The sequence below is a fragment of the Hyaena hyaena genome, unplaced genomic scaffold (genome assembly GCF_003009895.1).
Source record: "Hyaena hyaena isolate Hyena2069 unplaced genomic scaffold, ASM300989v1 scaffold_209, whole genome shotgun sequence".
NCBI classification, from domain to species: domain Eukaryota; kingdom Metazoa; phylum Chordata; class Mammalia; order Carnivora; family Hyaenidae; genus Hyaena; species Hyaena hyaena.
Window position 1 is genome coordinate 806,918 of NW_024080844.1, and position 20,318 is coordinate 827,235.

The following is a 20,318-nucleotide window of genomic DNA, read 5'->3' on the forward strand; positions in this document are numbered from 1 at the left end:
TGCTGGCAAAGAGCAACATTTCACTTGTAGCACAGGAAAAAAAGCTGCAGAAAATCAAAAGGAAGCAGCAGGCAGGAACCTATAAACAAGTTCCACTTTCCCATCCCCTAGACAGAAAGCCTGGGACGAGAGTATTTTAAATTCTGCTCTGCAGTTTTTCTGGGAAAAGATGATTCCGTTGTAAATTATTGAACATTTCATTTAAGCTTCATAAATAAGAAACTCCGATGGAAACGTTACATGTTAGAGCCATTTGGCAACATATAATTTCTGCCTTACTCCCTCGATCTGTCACCCTTCATCTACGTCAGAGAATTTCTACTTCATTATAGGCAATTGAAGGTTTCAATCAGATGCCTAGGAAAAGTAGTTTATGTCCCAAAGGTAATCTAATTTCTCCAACCAAGGATGTACCTGGGACTCACTGAACATATTGACGGAGATAGATGTGTGCTTCCAATGTTTCCAGGGGCGTTGCAATCACCCACTCAATCTAGTGACAAGTACTCCACCCAGCCGGTGGCCAGCTACTCGCCAACAGCTGGGCTCCCTGAATCACCAGTTTTATCAGAGCCAACAGGCTAAGCCCCAGCAAACTGACAACAAGTGTGCCCAAGACTAGCCTCTGCATAGCTGGGACACACACAAATAAAGGACTCAAGATCTTGAAATATTTCTCTGAGTGCGGTAATAATAATACCGGCCACTCTCGCCATTGGCCAGGCACTGTCCTGCACTTAATCTTCATGGTGACTGTCCGAGAGAGGTACCATTGGTTTTCCTATTCTATAGAAACTGAAGCCCAAAGATACTAAGTATCAAAGTGACACAGGTAGAAGTGGCAGAGAATGAATGGTAACGTAAGTATGGCAGACTTCAAAGTCTGTCACTCTTCAAACTTTACCTCCACTGGTGTTGACGCTTTAGAGGAAGAAAGAAGGAAGCGTTAAGAAGTGGGATGGAGCTGGTCTGAAAAAGGGAAAAGAGGGCTGGCTCGCATGCAATCCTTCAAGGGAGCCTGGTAGGTGAGACCTGGTAGGTTCTGCCATACTCAGGCATAGGGACATTTATTGCTTTAGCTGGGCGAAAGCCCTACTGAGGAGGGGTTGCAGCGCCCTCTGGCTACCATGCAGCATTCTCCTTCATTAAACCGAGCCATTTGTTAAGGAAAGGCTGCTCAATGCATTTCCTGTCAAAATCATTCCTATTACCTCAGGATGCCTGGGGAAGTCACAGCTGCTCAGGGGAGGGGATGACCTTGGGGGAACAGTGGGACATTCCAATTCTCCTAAAAGCCCTTGAGGCCAGAAGTTTGAGTGTCGTCTCCAGTTGGTCATACACTTACTCTTTACCTTAGTGTCTTTTTATAATTTGATGATGTACTGGTCCACTCCACCCCCACCCCAAATTCATGTCCAACTGGAACCTGTGAATGTGACCTTATTTGGGAATAGGGTCTTTACAGATGAAATAAAATTAAAATGAGGTCATAACAGATTAGGGTGGGCCCTAAATCCAATGTCCCCAGTGTCTTCTTAAGGAGAGAAGACACAGACACATAGGGAGAATGCCATGTGTTACAGACAGAATGTTTTGCGCCCTCACTCCTACCCAAATTCATGTGTTGAAAACCTCAGGGGTGCCTGGGTGGCTCAGTTGGTTGAGCGGACAACTTTGGCTCAAGTCATGATCTCACAGTTGGTGGGTTCGAGCCCTGTGTCGGGCTCTGTGATGACAGCTAGCTCAGAGCCTGGAGCCTGCTTCAGATTCTGTGTCTCCCTCTCTCTGCCCCTCCCTTGCTCATGCTGTCTTCCTCTCTCTCTCTCAGAAAGAAATAAAATATTTTTTAAAAATTAAAAAAAAAAAGAAAACCTCATCAGATAGTGACTTTGGGAGGTGATTAGGTCATGAGCAAGTAGCCCTCATGAATGGGATTGGTGCCCCTATAAGAGACCCCAGAGAGTTCTCTTGTTCTTACCACTGTATGGAAACGCAGTGAGATGATGGCCATCTATGACCCAGGAAGTGAGGTCTCACCTGATGTCAAATCTGTTGGTGCCTTGATCTTGGACTCCTCAGTCTCCAGAACTATGAGAAAAAATGTGGTTTAAGCCACCCAGCCTGTGGCAGCTGGTGATAGCAGCCCGAGCAGACTGAGACACCATGAAACAACCGAGGCAGAGCCTGGAGCAGAATGCCTAGCCTGGCCAGCAACAACCTGAAGCTGGAAGAGGCAAGGAAAGATGCTCCCCCTTAGAGCCTTGGGAAGGAGCACTGCCCACCAACGCTTTGATTTAGGCCCTTTACTCTCTAGAACCATGGAAGAATACATTTTGATTGTTGTAAGCCATCCCATGGTCATCATTTGTCATGGCAGCCACAAGAAACAAAACACATTCCAGTATTTTGAAAAGAACGAATGTTATATAAATGTGGAATAACACGATTGTCAGCCATGGCTCTTGTGGGCACACACAGAGTGCCCACCCAAAAATGCCCACCAGAAGGATCCAGACTCATCATGGGAGACCCCACAGGTGACAATTTGATCTTGTTGTGTTTTCCTACTATCTCACTTCTAGTAAATGAGGGTGAGTTTGGTGGTAGTTTGATGGTAGAATAATGGTCCCCAATGATGTCTACACTCTAATCCCAGGAACATGTGAGTCTGTCATCCTACAGACAAAAAGGAAATTGTAGGTGTGATTAAGTTATCTGGGTGAAGCCAATGTAAGAACAAGGGTTCTTATAGAGAGATACAGGGAGATCAGAGTCAGAGTAGAAGATGGGTCAAGGGATACAGAGGTCAGAAAGAAAAACAGATGTGAAAATGCTATGCTGTTGGCTTTGAAGATGGATTAAGGAGCCACAAACCAAAGAAGACAGGAATCCTCTAGAAGCTGGGAAAGGCAAAGAAACAATTTCTCCCCCAGAGACTCCACTGGATGCAACCCTGCTGAACCATTTAGACTTCAGACCTGCTGATGCTAAACTGTAAAATAATAGACTTGTGTTGGTTTGACCCACTAAACTGTGGTAATATGTTACAGAAGCAATAGGATATTAATACACCAGTCAAGTCAGCTATACTGAAAATGAATGTGAGATTAGATTGGGAGACACCCCATATAATTGCAGGTATCCTGGGAGGCTCCCAACGATTCTTTGTATTAATCCCCCAAAAGATTTCCCCAGAGAAACTTACATCCTTTAGTTGGATATTTTTTGCATTTTTTTCCATCTTCCCAGAGTCCCCCAGAAGTCAATCCTAAGATTGAATCCATAGCTTTAAATACCCTGTGTCTGAATTAACAACCTTGGTAGGGAGCCCACAGCAGCAAAGCTTCTGCCTGCCCCTATGTTAAAGGCCTGATAGCCTATCCATCCAGTGCTGTTCTCTAGAAGGGAATCCTGGAATCTTCATATAGTTTCAGTCCTTATCTATAAAAATGCAGATTGATGCCCACAATGTTCAAGAAATGCTTTAGTGGGCCCTGGGTGGTTCAGTTGCTTAAGTGTCTAACTGGCTCAGGTCATAATCTCAAGGTTTGTGGGTTTGAGCCCAGCATCGGGCTCTCTGCTGACAGCTCAGAGTCTGGAGTCTGCTTCAGATTCTGTGTCTCCCTCTCTCTCTGCCCCTCCTCCACCCCAGCGCTCTGTCTCTCTCTCCAAAATAAATAATAATCATGAAAAAAAAGAAATGCTTTAAAGGCCCATAGCCATACAACCCCTCTCAATTACACACTCTTTCAATTCACACATTATACAAGAACTCCCTTCACCAGCTGTAACCAACCTGAGACTCTAAGTACCTTTGGAAGACCTTCTACAGGAGAACACATTTCTAAAGGTCACTGACAAGGGCAGCCTTGCTGCTTTCTCGACGAGACCAGCAGCAAGAAGGAAGGTGTAAGGAGCACTTCATCCTGTTGACTTGGTTTGGATTTCCTAAGTGGTGAAATTGGGATTTCCTATTAGGTAAAATCAGGAGGAGATTCAGGAAGGACTAAACACAAGATCTGTATAGGAGTCAAGCTTATTTTCTTCCCTCCTTTCTGCCTTCCCTACCACTGACATCCACACAGAATAATGTTTGTTTCTGCATCTACCAACAGATTTGGTGCCTGGCACAGAGTATGGAGTTGGAATATCTGCTGTCATGAACTCACAGCAAAGTGTACCAGCCACCATGAATGCCAGGACAGGTGAGTAGGGGGACTGTTACAGAGGAAGACCTGGATGCTGTGTAAGCCTGAGAAGCCACCAAGGCTTGTCCTGGCAAGGACTGGTCAGAAGGCCCCCTAATGAACAGGTCCCTGGATGACTGTGATCAGCCTAGGAACAACATCGACCTGCAGATCTTTGATCTCTGTACCTAACATCTGCTATCAACATGCAGGATAGTCTCACTCACTTCCCCACAGACCTGTGCACGGTCTCCCATGGTCTGATGGGCTGTCCCCAGAGACGGAAAATCCAATCAGTTGGTGTCATAGCAAGCCTTTCTAGGATACCTCAGAGCAGGCAGAATGTGATGTCCCTCAGCATGGATGACAGAAACCCTCAGGAAGGTCATAAGGATGAAGGTTTAGACTTGGAAACAACCCATTAAATCTAAGGGCAATGGAAGAGTCCACTTAAGACCCTTACTACTCTGCATCTAGCAAATTTGCTTCCAAATTCTGAGTAAATTTCAAAACCACTCTAGGAACTTATGTATAGGCATCCTGGCATATGGTGGTGATTTTGAACCAATCTCTGCCCCAAGGCTCATTCCAGTGTAGACAACCTCTCTAAGAGAACCACAAGGACATGGATCCCCAGGAGTTCTCAAACCTAATCACCTGCACACCCATGGCCTGGTCAGTCAAAACGGCCTCAGGAACAGGGGTAGCTACTATTGCCAGGAGTGCCACTTGATGGTGGCTCCTATTTTACCCTGGTTGGCTTGCTGAGAAAGGCTGGGAGAAAATGAATATGGAAAGCTTGATAATCAGCAGTCAGTTTTGTCCCAGAGGTAGATGTATTCCAGTTTTGTTGAAGCTATTAATGCCTTTATGCAGATTGTCCATCTATATACCAAGCCCTTGGCCATCTTTCAAAGTGAAGGTGCTTAACAAAATGTGACAGAATTGTCAGGAATGACAAGCTAATCCTCATAGTCAGCAGGCCTGCTAATGGGTTAGAAATCCACAGGGAGGTCCAATCCCAATAAATACTGACCCTTGTATGGAACTTGTGTAAAATAGGCCACTTGTGTTGATCCACAGAACTTGACAGTCCCCGAGACCTCATGGTGACAGCCTCCTCAGAAACCTCCATCTCCCTCATCTGGACCAAGGCCAACGGCCCCATTGACCACTACCGGATTACATTTACCCCATCTTCTGGGATTGCCTCAGAAGTCACTGTCCCCAAGGACAGAACTTCGTACACACTGACAGATCTAGAGCCTGGGGCAGAGTACATCATTTCAATCACTGCTGAGAGGGGTCGGCAGCAGAGCTTCGAATCCACTGTGGATGCCTTCACAGGTACCAGGGTAACAGAAATCCCAGCTAGGCTCAGGGATCAATGGATCTTGATATGAGAAGGTCATCTAGGCAACCTACTTTTCCAATGCCCCCATTTTTGTTTAGAGAAGGAGGAATGTGGGGAGAAAGGAGATAGAGGAGAAATTAACAAATACATCAAGAAGGAATGGTTGAAGGTAAGGGGGAGAGATGAGCAAGGAAATGGACATGACTGAAAATTTGTATCTGGTTTTCTAAAGCCTGGACATGGGGGTTGATTCTGTTTTTCCTTCTCTGCCTGACTAAATCAGTGGACATTCAAAAGATCTAAGAGATCATGTTAAATTTCTCCCAGGATAAAGATTTTAAATCCTGGGTGAGTATTATGAAGAAGTATTATGAGGTTTTACCCTGCTGAGGGCATTCATTTTTCAATATATGGCTTAGAGAACAGAGATGGACAGGACCGGAGAGTGAGGGAATGAAAGCTCTGGGTCAGCAGGTGAAGATGTAGTCCTAATTGATAAGGAAATCAGGTCCCTTCAGTCAGATGGCTCTCCTAGCCCAGTGGTCCCACCACCTCATGTGTATTTCAGAACCATCATATTCTCTGCTTTGCAGGCTTCCGCCCCATCTCCCATTTGCACTTTTCTCATGTGACCTCCTCCAGTGTAAACATAACCTGGAGTGACCCATCCCCTCCAGCAGACAGACTCATTCTGAACTACAGCCCTCGGGATGAAGAGGAAGAGATGACAGAGATCTCCCTGGAAGCTACCAAGAGGCACACTGTCCTGATGGGCCTGCAGCCAGCCACTGAGTACATCGTGAACCTGGTGGCAGTCCACGGTACAGTGACCTCTGAACCCATTGTGGGCTCCATCACCACAGGTGAGGCTGGAGAGCTTGACAGCAGGTGGCGAAGGGGGTTCCTACAGAAGTCTTCAACAAGTCAATGAAATTTACAAAGAGAAGCCCCCCAGAGTAGGGGACTGCCTCACTTGGCTAGAGAGGGTCTGTGAGCCGTTCTGAAAAAGCTGCCTCTTCCAGGGCTGCATAAAATGTCTAAGATGGGAAACTTCCATTTGGAAGGTAGGACAGACTTAATGTCTTAAGGAGGCCAGGGCTTGAATACATTGCTCCAGAGGTTCTCACACTACCAGCCTGAAGAGGGTTAACCTTCAAGAGGAAACTCCATCTCTTGACTGCTTGATAAGGTCACTTGTACAAATGACACTTCCTCAAAATTACATGGGATTAGCATGTAACCCTGTAGGAACCTGATACTCAGAGAATGGGCTTGATTTGTATGTTGTTTGGAAAACACAGGCACTCTGAGATTATTGTACCACATTCATCTCATCATCTCAGATGTAATCCCAGATAGGAGTATGCATGTGGGTGAGGATGTGTGTATTTGGGTGGTTTCCTATATACTGACAAGAACTCACTAACTGGACTAAGCTGAGCACTCAGCTGGTTTTGTACCTGAAGTCCTCCAGTAGTCAAAAAAATGAGGTATCCAGGACAAATGAAATACAGGTTAGGAAAGTGGATTTGTTCTGGACTCGTGCTCTGCAATCCCTCTATAGTCAATAGGCAGTTTTTCCAAACTGCCAAACCATAGGTGGCTGCTAAAAAAAATAAGAGGTACAGAGTTGGGTTTGTGTAAGAGAAGCTGCTCTAGGGAAAATGACTATGTTACTCCCAGTTCAAAAGAAAACATATGAACTTAAGGGAAAGTTCCAGTTGGCCTTGACACAGGTAATAGTTACTGTACAGCATAGAGCTTGACAATTCAATGCACTACTGTTAAAATATTCTCCATGAACATGGCTTTAGCCACACCTATGATGTTTCATTTGAAACTTCAGCCTAATCATGGCTTTGAGGATGCCCTAGTACAAAGGTCTTATCTGTCTTTGTGCCACTATTAGCCTCTTGGTCCACATGACACGAAGGATAGGAATTGCTTTCTCACACTGTGCTTTCTGTCTTTTCCCCCACAAATGCTTGGATCCTTGTAGGAATTGATCCCCCCAAAGACATCACAATTAGCAATGTGACCAAGGACTCTGTTATGGTCTCCTGGAGCCCTCCTGTTGCATCTTTTGATTACTACCGAGTATCGTATCGGCCAACGCAAGGTAATAAAGTTATTTGATTTCTCACAAATGGATGGGATTTGGAGCTAGGCGATGATTGCTGTGGAGAACGACATATCCCAGAGGGTATCAACCCCCTCATTCTCCTCCTCCTCTCTGTAGCGTGCTCCTTCACAGTGAGAGTGGGCTGAGGAAGAGCAGGCAAGAAACCCTGAACTCACCAACCCCTCTCACAAAAGGCTTGACCATATTCACACAGAAAGTAGGTCCTCAACAGGCAGAGTAAATCATGGTAACTGGTCACCATTACCTAGACAGTCTAGTGAGAAACAACCTAAAAACTTCTGCCAAGATCCAGGGTCACATGCACTTTCTTGAGAGAGTGGTCCAAGACCAGAAGCTTGAGGGATTCCTAAAGACTCGGCTGAGCCAGGTGGAGATATAGAGGGAGCCACAGGGATGGTGGTCCCATTTCTGCCATTCCAGCCAAGTCAGGAGTCAGAAGAGGTTGGCACAGACCTGCATCTTGCCAGCAGCCGGCGGGTGCATGCTGCATTGTTAACAAGGTAGAGGGCATGCCCACTTCCAAGGAGGCAGTGGGAGACTTTTCTAGACTACCCTGTCTCTGGGCTGCATAGACCATTCTTCACAGTCCATGCCCTCTAGATGCCTTAAGAATACCAGCTTGTTAGAAAACTACCTAACCACTTTTTTTTTTCTGCTCCAAGGAACCTATAAAATGAGGGAGTGGTACCAGCACACAGGGTCTCCTCAAGCTCCAATAGTCCCAGTCCTTGAACAATTTCTCTTCGTTCCCCACCAAGCTCTGAGCTTTGCACCCATCTGCACTTCATGACTAAGTGCAGCTGGAAGCTTCTATGTAGATTATACCATGGGCTGTATTGAAGGATCTGCTGAACTTTAACAGTGGCTTCTGCTATTCCTTAGTGGGACGGCTGGACAGCTCAGTGGTGCCCAACACAGTGACAGAATTCACCATCACCAAGCTGTATCCAGCCACCGAATATGAAATAAGTCTCAACAGTGTGCGGGGCAGAGAGGAGAGTGAGCGCATCTGCACCCTCATTCACACAGGTAGGCGTGTCTCCCTGTCATGAGCCAAGTCGGGATGCTGGCTGAGGACCCGCAACAGACAGAGGAGGCAAACAGAGGAGTTGTTCTGGCTAATACCGAGGACACTGGTCCTGGGCTCAGACCCTCCAGTCTTGGGTGCTCCTCTGACTCACTGTGTGATACAAAGCAATATGCGATTTCTCGTCCCACTGATAGTCCTAATACTGGGAGTTAAGACCTTTTTGGTTTAGGATAGAAATTTTCATGGAATTTCCAATAAGAAAAGTGATGTTTTAAAGACACATGATGGAAGTGAATTCCAGAACAGACATCTGAATCATCACATCTAATTTTTTAAAACTTTTTTAATGTTTATTTTTGAGAGAGAGAGAGAGAGAGCAAGTGGGGGAGGGTCAGAGAGAGAGAGGGAGACACAGAATCTGAAGCAGAATCCAGGCTCTGAGCTGTCAGCACAGAGCCCAGTGCGGGGCCCAAACTCATAAATGGTGAGATCAGACCTGAGCCAAAGTCATACGCCCAACTGACTGAGCCACCCAGACAACCCCTCACATGTAATTTTTTTTAAAACTCAGTCAAGTAAATTTTACCTCAGAGAATAAAAAGTTAATTCTATCAGTAATAACCCTTGGGGTCCGGAAACTCTTCATCCTCTATGGCCAGAAACCGCCAAGTGACTGCATTTGCTATTGCTTTGGGCTCAAAAGGTTGGTGGCCTTCCTTTGGAAAGTGAGCCCCTTGAAAGCGCCTGAGGACAGGGCTCCTGCGGCAGCTCCGCTGCTGTTTCTGTCAGCCCATCATGCAGAATTAGGGAAGATTTGCAGTAGAAGTCACTGGCGGGGACAGCCAAAGTTTCCAGTTCCCCAGACCCCAGCTATAAACTCCCAGTTAAGCTATCCTTCCCACAGCACATGGGAAAACATCCGGCTTGCCTTGTTAGATCATCTGGGTTTCCTGAGGCTGCTTAATTTCCTCAGAGAATGGCATTTCCCAAACAAGGGAAAGGTGACTTGGAATTCCTCACTGCTTTTGTAGATACTCTCACAAGGCCCAGAAACATCTGTAAAGTAATAGCCAGAGAAACAGTCCTTCAGAATGTTTCAGAACCTCAAGAAATTATTCTTCTAAAAGACACCACAGGGTATTCCCATCTTCTTCAGTCTCCTCCCAGGCCTGTGACTACGGATAAGCCAGCAACGTTTTTGGTCCAATCTTTCCTTTCCATCAAATTATCTGTGACTATTAAAGCATCAAGAAATATTGACCCAAAGTGATGCCCAATGAGTCAAAAGAACACCCCTCTCATCTTCCTGAAAATCTCAGAAAGTCATGGTAAAGAAATTAGGCTTTTTCTCTTTGAGAACAATAAAATGGATTTTAAGAGCCTCTTACCCCCAAGGATAAAAGAAAGCAGCAACTTGGGTCACAACACCTCATCTTAGGCTCTTGGTTATAAGCAGCAAGTATCTGTAAAGCATGTATTCAGTAGTACACCAACCCAAACCACCATCCTTCAGGTTCAAGCAGAGTTATTGTGGCAACTTCCAATAACATGATGGCCCACAGAAATGCCTTAGCTTGTTGTTTTAATGTAGGTCTATGGTTTTGCAATTTGGATAAATTACTACTCCTTCAGGGTCTCACGCTTAATCTGAGGGATCAAGCTAACTGTAGTCTCCCAAGACTTTTCTTCTTTGTCTCTTCTCATAAGGTTGCATTTGAAGAACTTGTTGAAGACACAGATGATGGATGCAATTCAGATATTAAAATTGAACAAAATTTCGCAGCTGTTGCTTTCAAATGAGGAATACAGGCAAGCTATAGAAACCTTCAGTTAGAAGGTCAATAGCACATCTTGGTCCCCAGAAGTAAATTACATGATACTTGGGTTGAGTTGATACCTAAACTATTATAATACCGTCCATTTCTAAAATAAATCCCAACCTTATGGAAGGGAAGCATGGTAAGAAACATATGTGTAGAACATGGGCAAATAAGAATAGGAACACGGTCCCATGATAAGCAAACTCTGTTCTCCATAACAGGCACTACTGGCCTTCAGCCTGGAAGACTCCCCTTGACTCTCTTTGCCACAAAAAGGTTACTCAGAACTCAATACAGAGGGATCCTGCAGTAAAGCAATCATCATATGTGGTTTTAGACGCAACCCGAGTCCCATTCAGTCATTCCATGAGCATTTATTGTGTCCTTTGTAAGTACTAGGCGCTGAAGATACTCCTTGACTTCATGGAACTCCCACACTTCCCAAAGTTCAACAGAGATCATTCCACAAAGCATACCCCTTGTATCCGTGAAAGTGCAAATAGCCTGGGAAGCAAATTGTCTCAATACCTAAAGGAAGATAGCAATTCCTGTATGTTCTGAGTTTCTCCCTCTAGGTTTAAAGTTCTAAAGCACAACAGCCATGCCTTGGAATCCCCCATAACACCTGACAGCGCTCTGCCTGTAAGAAGTTAATGAATGACTTAAAAGAAGTTCTGAGACCAACCAGGGCAGAACTGGGTACTTGGGAGAAAGGAGGAAAGGGAGAAGAGGATGAGATCAGAAGGGGAGAAAGGAAAGAGGTCTCCACTCACTTCATCATTTTGCGTGGCACAGCATCAGACGTGTGTGATGGGGGAGGCTACAGGAGATAGTTTGTTGCAGTGCCTCCCACATTTAACTTGATATTCTCTGGTTCTGTTTCAGCCATGGACAACCCTGTGGATCTGATTGCCACCAACATCACTCCAACCGAAGCCCTACTGCAGTGGAAGGCACCAGTGGGTGAAGTGGAGAACTATGTCATTGTTCTCACACACTTTGCAGGTGAATGTCTACAGGCTGTGCACTGGGCAGGTGGGAATGGTGGGGACTGGGGCTGAAGACTCTTAGGACAGTTTTTTTTTTAATTTTTAATGTTTATTTTATTTTGAGAGAGACAGAATGGAAGTGGGGGAGGGACAGAGAGAGAGGGAGACACAGAATCTGAAGCAGGCTCCGATTCTAAGCTGTCAGCACAGAGCCCGATGTGGGGCTCAAACCCACAAACTGCGAGATCATGACCTGAGCCGAGGTTGGCCGCTTAACCAACTGAGCCACCCAAGTGCCCCAGGACAGTTTGTTTTTTAAAGGACATTTTATCAAGCTGAGGGACATACTAGAAATTTTTCTGCTTTACTTTCACTGTAAAGCTCTGAAAATCTCCCCAAACTCTGCAAATGGTACGAACTATGGGAATTCAGAAGGCTGGATCTGAAAGGTATAAGAAGGGCACATAAAGGCAAATACAAAAAAGAAAAAAAAAAACAGAAATAGCACTTGGAAGACAAAACTCAGAACTGAGCTAAGACATGGCCCCAAATGCTATGGGCTGGAACACAGACTTTTCTAGATATTTATAGAGCAAGGAAAACACTAAAGTACTGTGCATGGAGCAGATAATTTATGGTAACAGGTGACAAAGGATCCAGACCTAGCAAACTCCTGTTGCTTTAGTCTTATTTGTCCATGTCCAACCTGAAACGTTGATCCAGCATGAAATCTTGCGTTTATGTCTTCTTCCCATGCTTGTTCACCTTACACTATTTGAAGTTGAATGAAGAAGCACAAAGCAAAATAGTGTTGAGTAATTCAAGTGTCTAGGCCTAGGAAAATTATTTTCCTCACTAAGTTAAACATGTGATCACAGAATTCTTGTGGGTTATACCCGGGAATCCAGAGAGCAAAGATACCAGAAGACAAAAGATAAGCAGATGTCTTAATTTTCAAAAATGACAGAGGAAGTCAGTTTTCATAAGCTGCAAAGTAAACAGAGTGTCAAAGCTTGGGAAAATAAAGGCCAAACAGACTATTAAATAAATTGGGAAAAGAAGTCATGGTTGTTACATACCAGTACAGGTCCACTAAGAATATGTTTTACCAGAACCACTTGATGTCTTTTTTTTTTTTAATTGGCAAATCTTCTAGCACATTTGAATTTCAGCAAGGCATTAGAAAAGCCTACTTATCACTTAGATGGAAAAATACATGATGGATCGTATTTGGAGTTAGAATTGTAGCTGATTGGATGGCTCTCCTCAAAGAATGAATATCATGACTATAGATACCCCTCTATGTGGATGCGCAATCCATGTCAACTCCCGCCACCCCTCTTTGCAGGTCACAGGCCTGCGTTTCTGAACTCTCACCATGTCTGCCCAACCCACCATGTGTTTGCATGTGTCATTTCCTCTACCAAGAAATTATCTCCCTACTTGTCTGCCTAGACAAATACATTCTTTAAGTTGGTTTCAACACTACCTCCTCTGTCAAAACTTCCAGTAGTCCCCCAAGGTAGATAGACCCACCTGCTCACAGGTACAAAGTACATGATTCCAGGGCCGCCTGGGTGGCTCAGTAACATAAGTGTCTGACTTCTGCTCAGGTCATGATCTCACGGTTCAGCTCTGCTGACAGCTCAGAGCCTGGAGCTGCTTCAGAGTCTATGTCTCCTTCTCACTCTGCCCCTCCCCCGCTCCCACTCTGTCTCTCTCTTTTTCAAAAATAAATAAACATTAAAAAATTTTTAAAAAGGACATGATTCCATCATACCAATTAACTTCTATTCAGTTAACAAATACTTTCGATGCCCTCAAAGTTGAGACAGGCATTCAACAAGGCTGTACGGATTCAGAGACAGAACACAAGTTCTTCCCTTCACAGAACTCACTGCTGGTAACGATGAAACCAATACATTGGTACCACCCAATGTGAGCAAGGTCATGACACAGGCAACCACAAAACAGATGGATCGCTCATGGGGGGTAAGGGTGTTGAGGGGGAAAAAGAGGGCAGATCTTAGATAGTTAGAGAAGGAGACTAGAGGAAAGGGAATTCCAAGAAAAAAGACCAGCCTGAGTACATTTGTAGGGATATGAGAGAACATGAAGACTTTTGAGAACTGCCATGGTTTGAGAGGGTGGGAGCAGTGACCACTGGCAGGTTGTTGCAAATGAGGATATTAAAAAGTTAGAGTCATTGTGTATGTTCTTTCAAAGAGCTGGTGTGGCTTTTAACTTGTTTGCATGCCTTCTATACCTTTAGACCACAAGGAACTTGAAACCCCCTGCCCTACCTAGTTTGGAGAATTGTTTTGTAAATTTTCATAAATGCTGAATGACTTGGGAGTATTCTAAAGACACAAGAAAGGGCTTGGCCCTGCTCTAGTGAATAGTCATTTTTATGTTTTTTTAACATTTATTTTTGAGAGACAGGCAGAGCACAAGGCGGGAAGGGCAGAGAGACAGGGGAATCCAAAGCAGGCTCCAAGCTCTGAGTTGTCAGCACAGAGACCAACGCGGGGCTTGAACCCACAAACCGTGAGATCATGACCTGAGCCAAAGTCAGACATTTAACCGACTGAGCTACCCAGGCGTCCTTCTAGTGAAGTTTTACAGACAGCATGAGTGAATACAGAGAAGACATGTTTATAACATTTGTGTATAAAACAAAACTAGGTAGTCACAGATATTGTGATAGCCCTGTATGGTGACTGACGGTAGCTATGCTTGTGATGAGCATAGCATAATGTATGGAGAAGTTGAATCACTATGTTGCATACTTGAAAATAATGCACCATTTTGTATCAGCTGTGCTCAGATTTTTTTTTTAACTGCAATCAATAGAATCCAAATTCAAATATAGTTCAATAATCTGAAACAGTGGTCCAAAACTCAATCGACAAGGCAAAATACGGTAGAAATAAATGCAAAGCTCTTCCCATGGGTGCAAGAAATCAACAAATTTAGAATTGCCACATACATGTAATGGTGGTTGGGGGTAAGTTTTCTCAGCCTAGAAGTGAGAGGGCTTGATTTGGAGGTGTGGTGGGGAAGAAGGAGCCATGAAGAAAGAGGATTCAGCTTGTCTTTGTAACCCCAGAGGTTTGAGTGAAGGCATGGAAAAGACAATTTGGCTTCCAAATAAGGAATACTTTTCTCAATTAAGATGCAAAACATGATGAGAGGAGATGCTTGTATGGAATGCGATGCTAAGCCAAATAACCTTTAAAAGATGTTTTCCAAAACATCTCCAATATTGAATCTTTATGAAATGTCTTTGGATTTGATAAGCCTTTCCCAGGTTGAATCACCATATTCAATTCTTGTCCATGTTCATCTGATTTCAGTTGCTGGAGAGACCATCCTGGTTGATGGGGGCAGTGAGGAATTCCAGCTTGTTGGCCTGCTCCCTAGCACCCACTATACTGTCACTATGTATGCCACCAGTGGACCTCTCACCAGTGGTACCATCAGCACCAACTTCTCTACCCGTGAGTACACGGTTGGCTGTATAGCCAGCATCCCTCGATGCTTTTGCAGATCCTGAAAATTATCCATCTTCCTGTAGTGGACTAGATTTGAGTCTGTAGGCCTTGGACAGCGCAGCTATGAGCTGTTCGTATTTCAGTTTGACTGCTGCCCAAATGCCAGTGAGCTGTGGCTCTCGGGCAGCAGACGTATGTCTATTTTCTGCTCTCATCCTGGGTCTGGCTGACAGCAGGAGAACCAGGCCAAAAGAGGCCAGTACTGGAAATGCAGCTGACCCAGAAAGATCTGATGCATATAAAAGGGCTTGAGTTGGATACAGTTGCTGGGTACAATCATGGCCAGAAGAGTAGACAAAGGTATAGATGTGGGGATGTTGTAAGTTCAAGAGTGAACTCACAGACATGCAGATTTGATTAGGTCATGATTTCAGACATAGGTCAGATTGGAAGGAGTCACACCTAGGCCCAGAGGCCCAGGTGAGGGAAGGGGGGAATAGCTGCAGGAATGACCATGATACTGACTGATCATCTTCTGACTCAGAAGCACTCTCTTTGCTCCTGTCTAAGCTAAAACTCGGGTCAGCAGGTAAGCAGCCCAGAGACTATGTAGGTCGGCAGATAGATACATGTACCGTGAATCAAAGGGAAAGGAGCTGGAGAGGAAGGTACTCTTGACATTTTCTCTTCTTTATAGTCCTGGATCCTCCTGCAAACCTGACGGCCAGTGAAGTCACCAGACAAAGTGCTCTGATCTCTTGGCAGCCTCCCAGAGCAGAGATTGAAAACTACATCTTAACTTACAAATCTGCCGATGGAAGCCGCAAGGTGAGATTTGTCCATAAGGGAGATTTTTCTATCAAGCAATCCAAAGGGAGCAAAGTGGATTTCCCATGATGGAGACAGACATGTTGTTGAGGAAAAGGCCTGAGTCTGTATGCCAGAGATTTGGGGGCTTGTCCTGGCTTCTCTACTACTCTCTTTACAAGTTGAGACAAAACATGAAGCCTCTCTGAGCCTCAGTTCCTGCTGTGGATCATGGGGGTGTGTACCCCTACAACTTCACTTGGTTTTGGGTGGTGTTTCCAATATGACAATGCAAAGCACATTGGAAACTTCCAAGCCCTATAAGTACATAGTTTTTAGGAAAAAATTTCACTAGCAGGGCCAAGCAAACACGAGCTGGAAACCAAATTCAATAGTCTTTTATGCCTCTTGATAAGCATTATAAGGGCTCCATCCATAGCCTTTGATTTGTGTTGTGTGATCTGTGTTGTGTGATCAATTGAAATAGTACTTCTAGAGCAATGGTTGTCAAACTTCTGTTTGCAATGCAGTCTTTTTTTTTTTTTTTTTAAGTGAAATAGTATTCAGGAGCAGAATATACAGAATTGATTTAAGCAGAGCTAGACTGTTGGACATGGAGTAGGGAGTCCTAGGATTCTGCCTCCCTGGGTTCTAAGGAATCTAATGCAGTTGAAAAACCACTAGATTTGATCATCCACGTGCCTACCTTTATGCCAATGTGCATCTGCAGTAGGAGTTGCCTGAATCTCACACAGGAGCTGTCCTCTCTGCCCATTGGCTTGACTTTGAGCTGTGGAATGGAGAGCACACAGTGACCATGGCTATATGAACTAGCTGGCCATGGGCTTGGCTGTCTCTTCCCAGCTCCTCTCAATCACACGCCAGTCACTCCCATCCACCTGCCTTCCTCGCTTGTTCCCCAGGAGCTGATTGTGGATGCAGAGGACACGTGGATCCGACTGGAGGGTCTGTCTGAGAGCACAGACTACACGGTGCTCCTGCAGGCGGCCCAGGACACTGCCCGGAGCAGCCTCACGTCTGCCACCTTCACCACAGGTGAGACACACTTCCCGGTGATGCTTTCTTCTTCCCTACAGGATGTCTCACTCCTCAGCAACTTCTTCTGAGACGCTATCAGGGAGGAACCCATCAAAGAACTCAAGTGCCTCTTCCTGTGAAGGAAAATAATGATTTCCTCCACTCCCCCTTTCTCCCCTTCCAAGGCTCTGCCAGGAAGCTTCTCACTACTAAGGCAACCATAGGAACCAGCAGTGCAAATCCCTGGTCCACCTAGACCGACAAAGTGCACCAAGTAAAGACATCAGGTTCTTGTTCAGATTTTCTGCAAGTGTTTTCCCAGCAAAGTTCATTCTTCCCTCCTTCCTTCTTTCCTTCCTTCCTTCCTTCCTTCCTTCCTTCCTTCCTTCCTTCCTTCCTTCCTTCCTTCCTTCCTTCCCTCCTTCCTTCCTTCCTTCCTTCCTTCCTTCCTCTGCTGCCTGTAATCAGAGAATCACTTAATAAAAGTATGGATAGTATGCCCTCTGTATTAAATCCAAGGTTCTCCATTCACAAAGCACTTTTGCATTCCTATGGCCCAATTCAGTCCTTGTAACAACTGATGAAGAGGGCCTTATATATCCCCATTTCACAGATGATGAAACAGAGTGCACAGAAATCAAATAGCATACATGGCTAGTAAGTGGCTGGGTCAAACTAGAACCAAGGTCTTTTACTTCTAAATCCAGCTGCACTTACTTTGTTCCATCTAAGTATCAGCAGAATATACCTGAAAATGCCCTTCAGGATAATATCCAAAATCTATAAGGAACTCACCAAACTCCACACCAGAAAAACAAACAACCCAGTAAAGAAATGGGCAGAAGATATGAACAGACACTTCTCCAAAGAGGACATCCAGATGGCCAACAGACACATGAAACGATGCTCAGCATCCCTCCTCATCAGGGAAATACAAATCAAAACCACACTGGGATCCCACCTCACGCCAGTCAGAGTGGCTAAAATGAGCAAATCAGAGAACTCTAGATGCTGGCGAGGATGTGGAGAAATGGGCACCCTCCTACACTGTTGGTGGGAATGTAAACTAGTGCAGCCCCTCTGGAAAACAGTGTGGAGGTTCCTCAGGAAACTAACAATAGAACTTCCCTATGACCCAGCAATAGCACTGCTAGGAATTTACCCAAGAGATACAGAAATGCTGATGCATAGGAGCACATGTACCCCAATGTTCATAGCAGCACTCTCCACAATAGCTAAAACATGGAAAGAGCCTAAGTGTCCATCAACGGACGAATGGATCAAGAAGACATGGTTTATCTATACAATGGAATACTACATGGCAATGAGAAACAATGAAATCTGGCCATGTGTAGCAACATGGATGGACCTTGAGGGTATAATGCTGAGAGAAATAAGTCAGGCAGAGAAGGACAAATATCATATGTTTGCATGTATAGAAGGATTAGGAGGAACTTAACGGAGGACCATGGGGGAGAAGAAGGGGGGAAATGGTGGGGGAAAGGGAGAGAGGCAAACCATGAGAGACTCTTGAATGTTGAGAAATAACTAAGGACTGATGGGTGTGGGGGGGAGGGGGAAGATGGGCATGGAGGGGGGCACTTGTGGGGATGAGCACTGGGTGTTATATGGAAACCAACCTGACAATAAACTATTTGTAAAAAAAAAAAAAAAAAAAAGATACATAGACCAATTGAAAAAATTATTTTGCCCATCTCATTGGAAATAAATTTCTAATCAAGTTTTACTTTATAAAAAAGAAAAGAAAAGAAAAGAAAATGCCCTTCAGGAGTAAGTGTACCCTAAGGTGTATAACAGGAAATAAACTAAGATCAAACCTTTGAGAGCTATTTGACAGGCACTGCTCTGACTGCATTACATGTATTATCTAAGTCAATCCTTACCACATCCTATGAAGTATATTCTATTATCCCTATTTCCAGATGAGGAAATTGGGCCACACAGAGGTGAGGCAACTCACCTAAGACCACATAGCTCATAAGTAGGAGAGCCAGGGTTTGACTCCAGTTGATCTGGTTGTAGGAATAGTGCTATTAACAATCCCTTCTGCCATTTCCCACAGTACCTCTCTATCGTCCATAGGGTAGGACTGCCCAGTCCAGACTTTGTACTGTCTTCCTACCCCACATTCTGGAGGTGTGGCTGTGCACATGTGTGGGGCAAGTGTGAGAACACCCCTTATCCCTAGATGTGTGTCTGCCTGCTGTGTCAGAGTACCAGGATGGTACTCCTGGCCCTGCCTCAGAGCCCATCCCCTCATCATCAGAGGGAGGTGACAGAATATCCCCTATCCCTCCCCAGGTGGCCCTCCCTATAGTTTTGTCGTAAATGGTAAAGCAGGACACTGAATCAAATACACCAAAATGTCACCGGTGGTTCTTCAAGGCGGTGAGATGATGAATGAGTTCTCTTTTCCCTTCTTTTTTATATTTTTAATACCTTACAAAATGTCTACAATGAACACATCAGTCAGAAAAATGATTCTTTAATTAAAAAGTAAAAATAAGCTGAGGCACCTGGGTGGCTTAGTTGGTTGAGTGCCCAACTCTTGATTTTGGCTCAGGTCATGATCTCATGGTTCATGGCATCGACCCCCGCATCGGACTCTATGCTAACAGTATGAAGTCTGCTTGGGATTCTCTCTCTCCTCTCTCTCTCTACTCCTCCCATGCTCATGTACACACACACTCTCTCAAAATAAATAAAGAAACTTTAAGAATATTAAAAATAAATAAAAATAAGCCTTGGTCACAAGGCTTGCCACAAGTTGGAGGCGTATCTTCACCAAGTGGAACTTGGAGGACACTTGATCCCTTTAAGGGGCTGAAGTCAGTTATGTGCCTCCCCCATACTCTTTCATGGAGGGGCTTAGCTCAGCATCAAGGTGCTACCTTACTTTGTTCCAACCCTTCACTGCATACTCAAAGGTGTAAGGGTCCCCCATGGTCCTCTGTACTACCACCCAAAGACCCATGGATTGGAGCTTTTCCCTGAATTAAGAATTTCTTTCCCACAAAAACGACACAGATGACAGAAAAAAACAGAGCCCCCAATTTGCATATTTATTAGGTCCAAACTAATCATTTCATCCCCAAAGTGCATAGGTTTCAGTGCTCTCTCAGTGTAGTATGAGCTACGATTCCTTCCCTTGTAATGCCATAGCTAGTGCGGGTGAGCAGCGCAAGAACACGCCTGAGGTTTCTCCAGCATCTTGCAGCTCTGCCTTGCTCCAGATCCACCTGGGCTGTAAAAGTGTACCAGCTTCTGTGCCCACCCCTGGTCTTTCAGACGCAAAGCTGCCCCCCAGGTGTGTAATAGCTTGGGTCTGGGATCCCACATCCAGCTGGAGGCTTAGCCAGGTCTAATAAGCAGAGGGTGAACAACTCATGGAAATCCATAGAGGAGGCAAGGCTAGTGGCTTTGCATGGGACAGTG

The 20,318-nt window shown here is 44.9% G+C and overlaps 1 protein-coding gene across 2 annotated transcripts in view; it reads left to right on the plus strand.

Moving 5' to 3' along the window:
• TNR (tenascin R) overlaps positions 1-20,318 on the plus strand; it is an 85,850-nt gene that overhangs the window by 37,740 nt on the left and 27,792 nt on the right. For both annotated transcript variants that reach the window (XM_039242387.1, XM_039242388.1), the window contains 9 exons: positions 4,116-4,205; positions 5,271-5,534; positions 6,135-6,404; positions 7,541-7,660; positions 8,567-8,713; positions 11,420-11,539; positions 14,880-15,023; positions 15,715-15,845; positions 16,748-16,880. In XM_039242387.1, the coding sequence (XP_039098318.1) occupies positions 4,116-4,205; positions 5,271-5,534; positions 6,135-6,404; positions 7,541-7,660; positions 8,567-8,713; positions 11,420-11,539; positions 14,880-15,023; positions 15,715-15,845; positions 16,748-16,880 (1,419 nt within the window). The remainder of the gene's footprint in view (positions 1-4,115; positions 4,206-5,270; positions 5,535-6,134; positions 6,405-7,540; positions 7,661-8,566; positions 8,714-11,419; positions 11,540-14,879; positions 15,024-15,714; positions 15,846-16,747; positions 16,881-20,318) is intronic.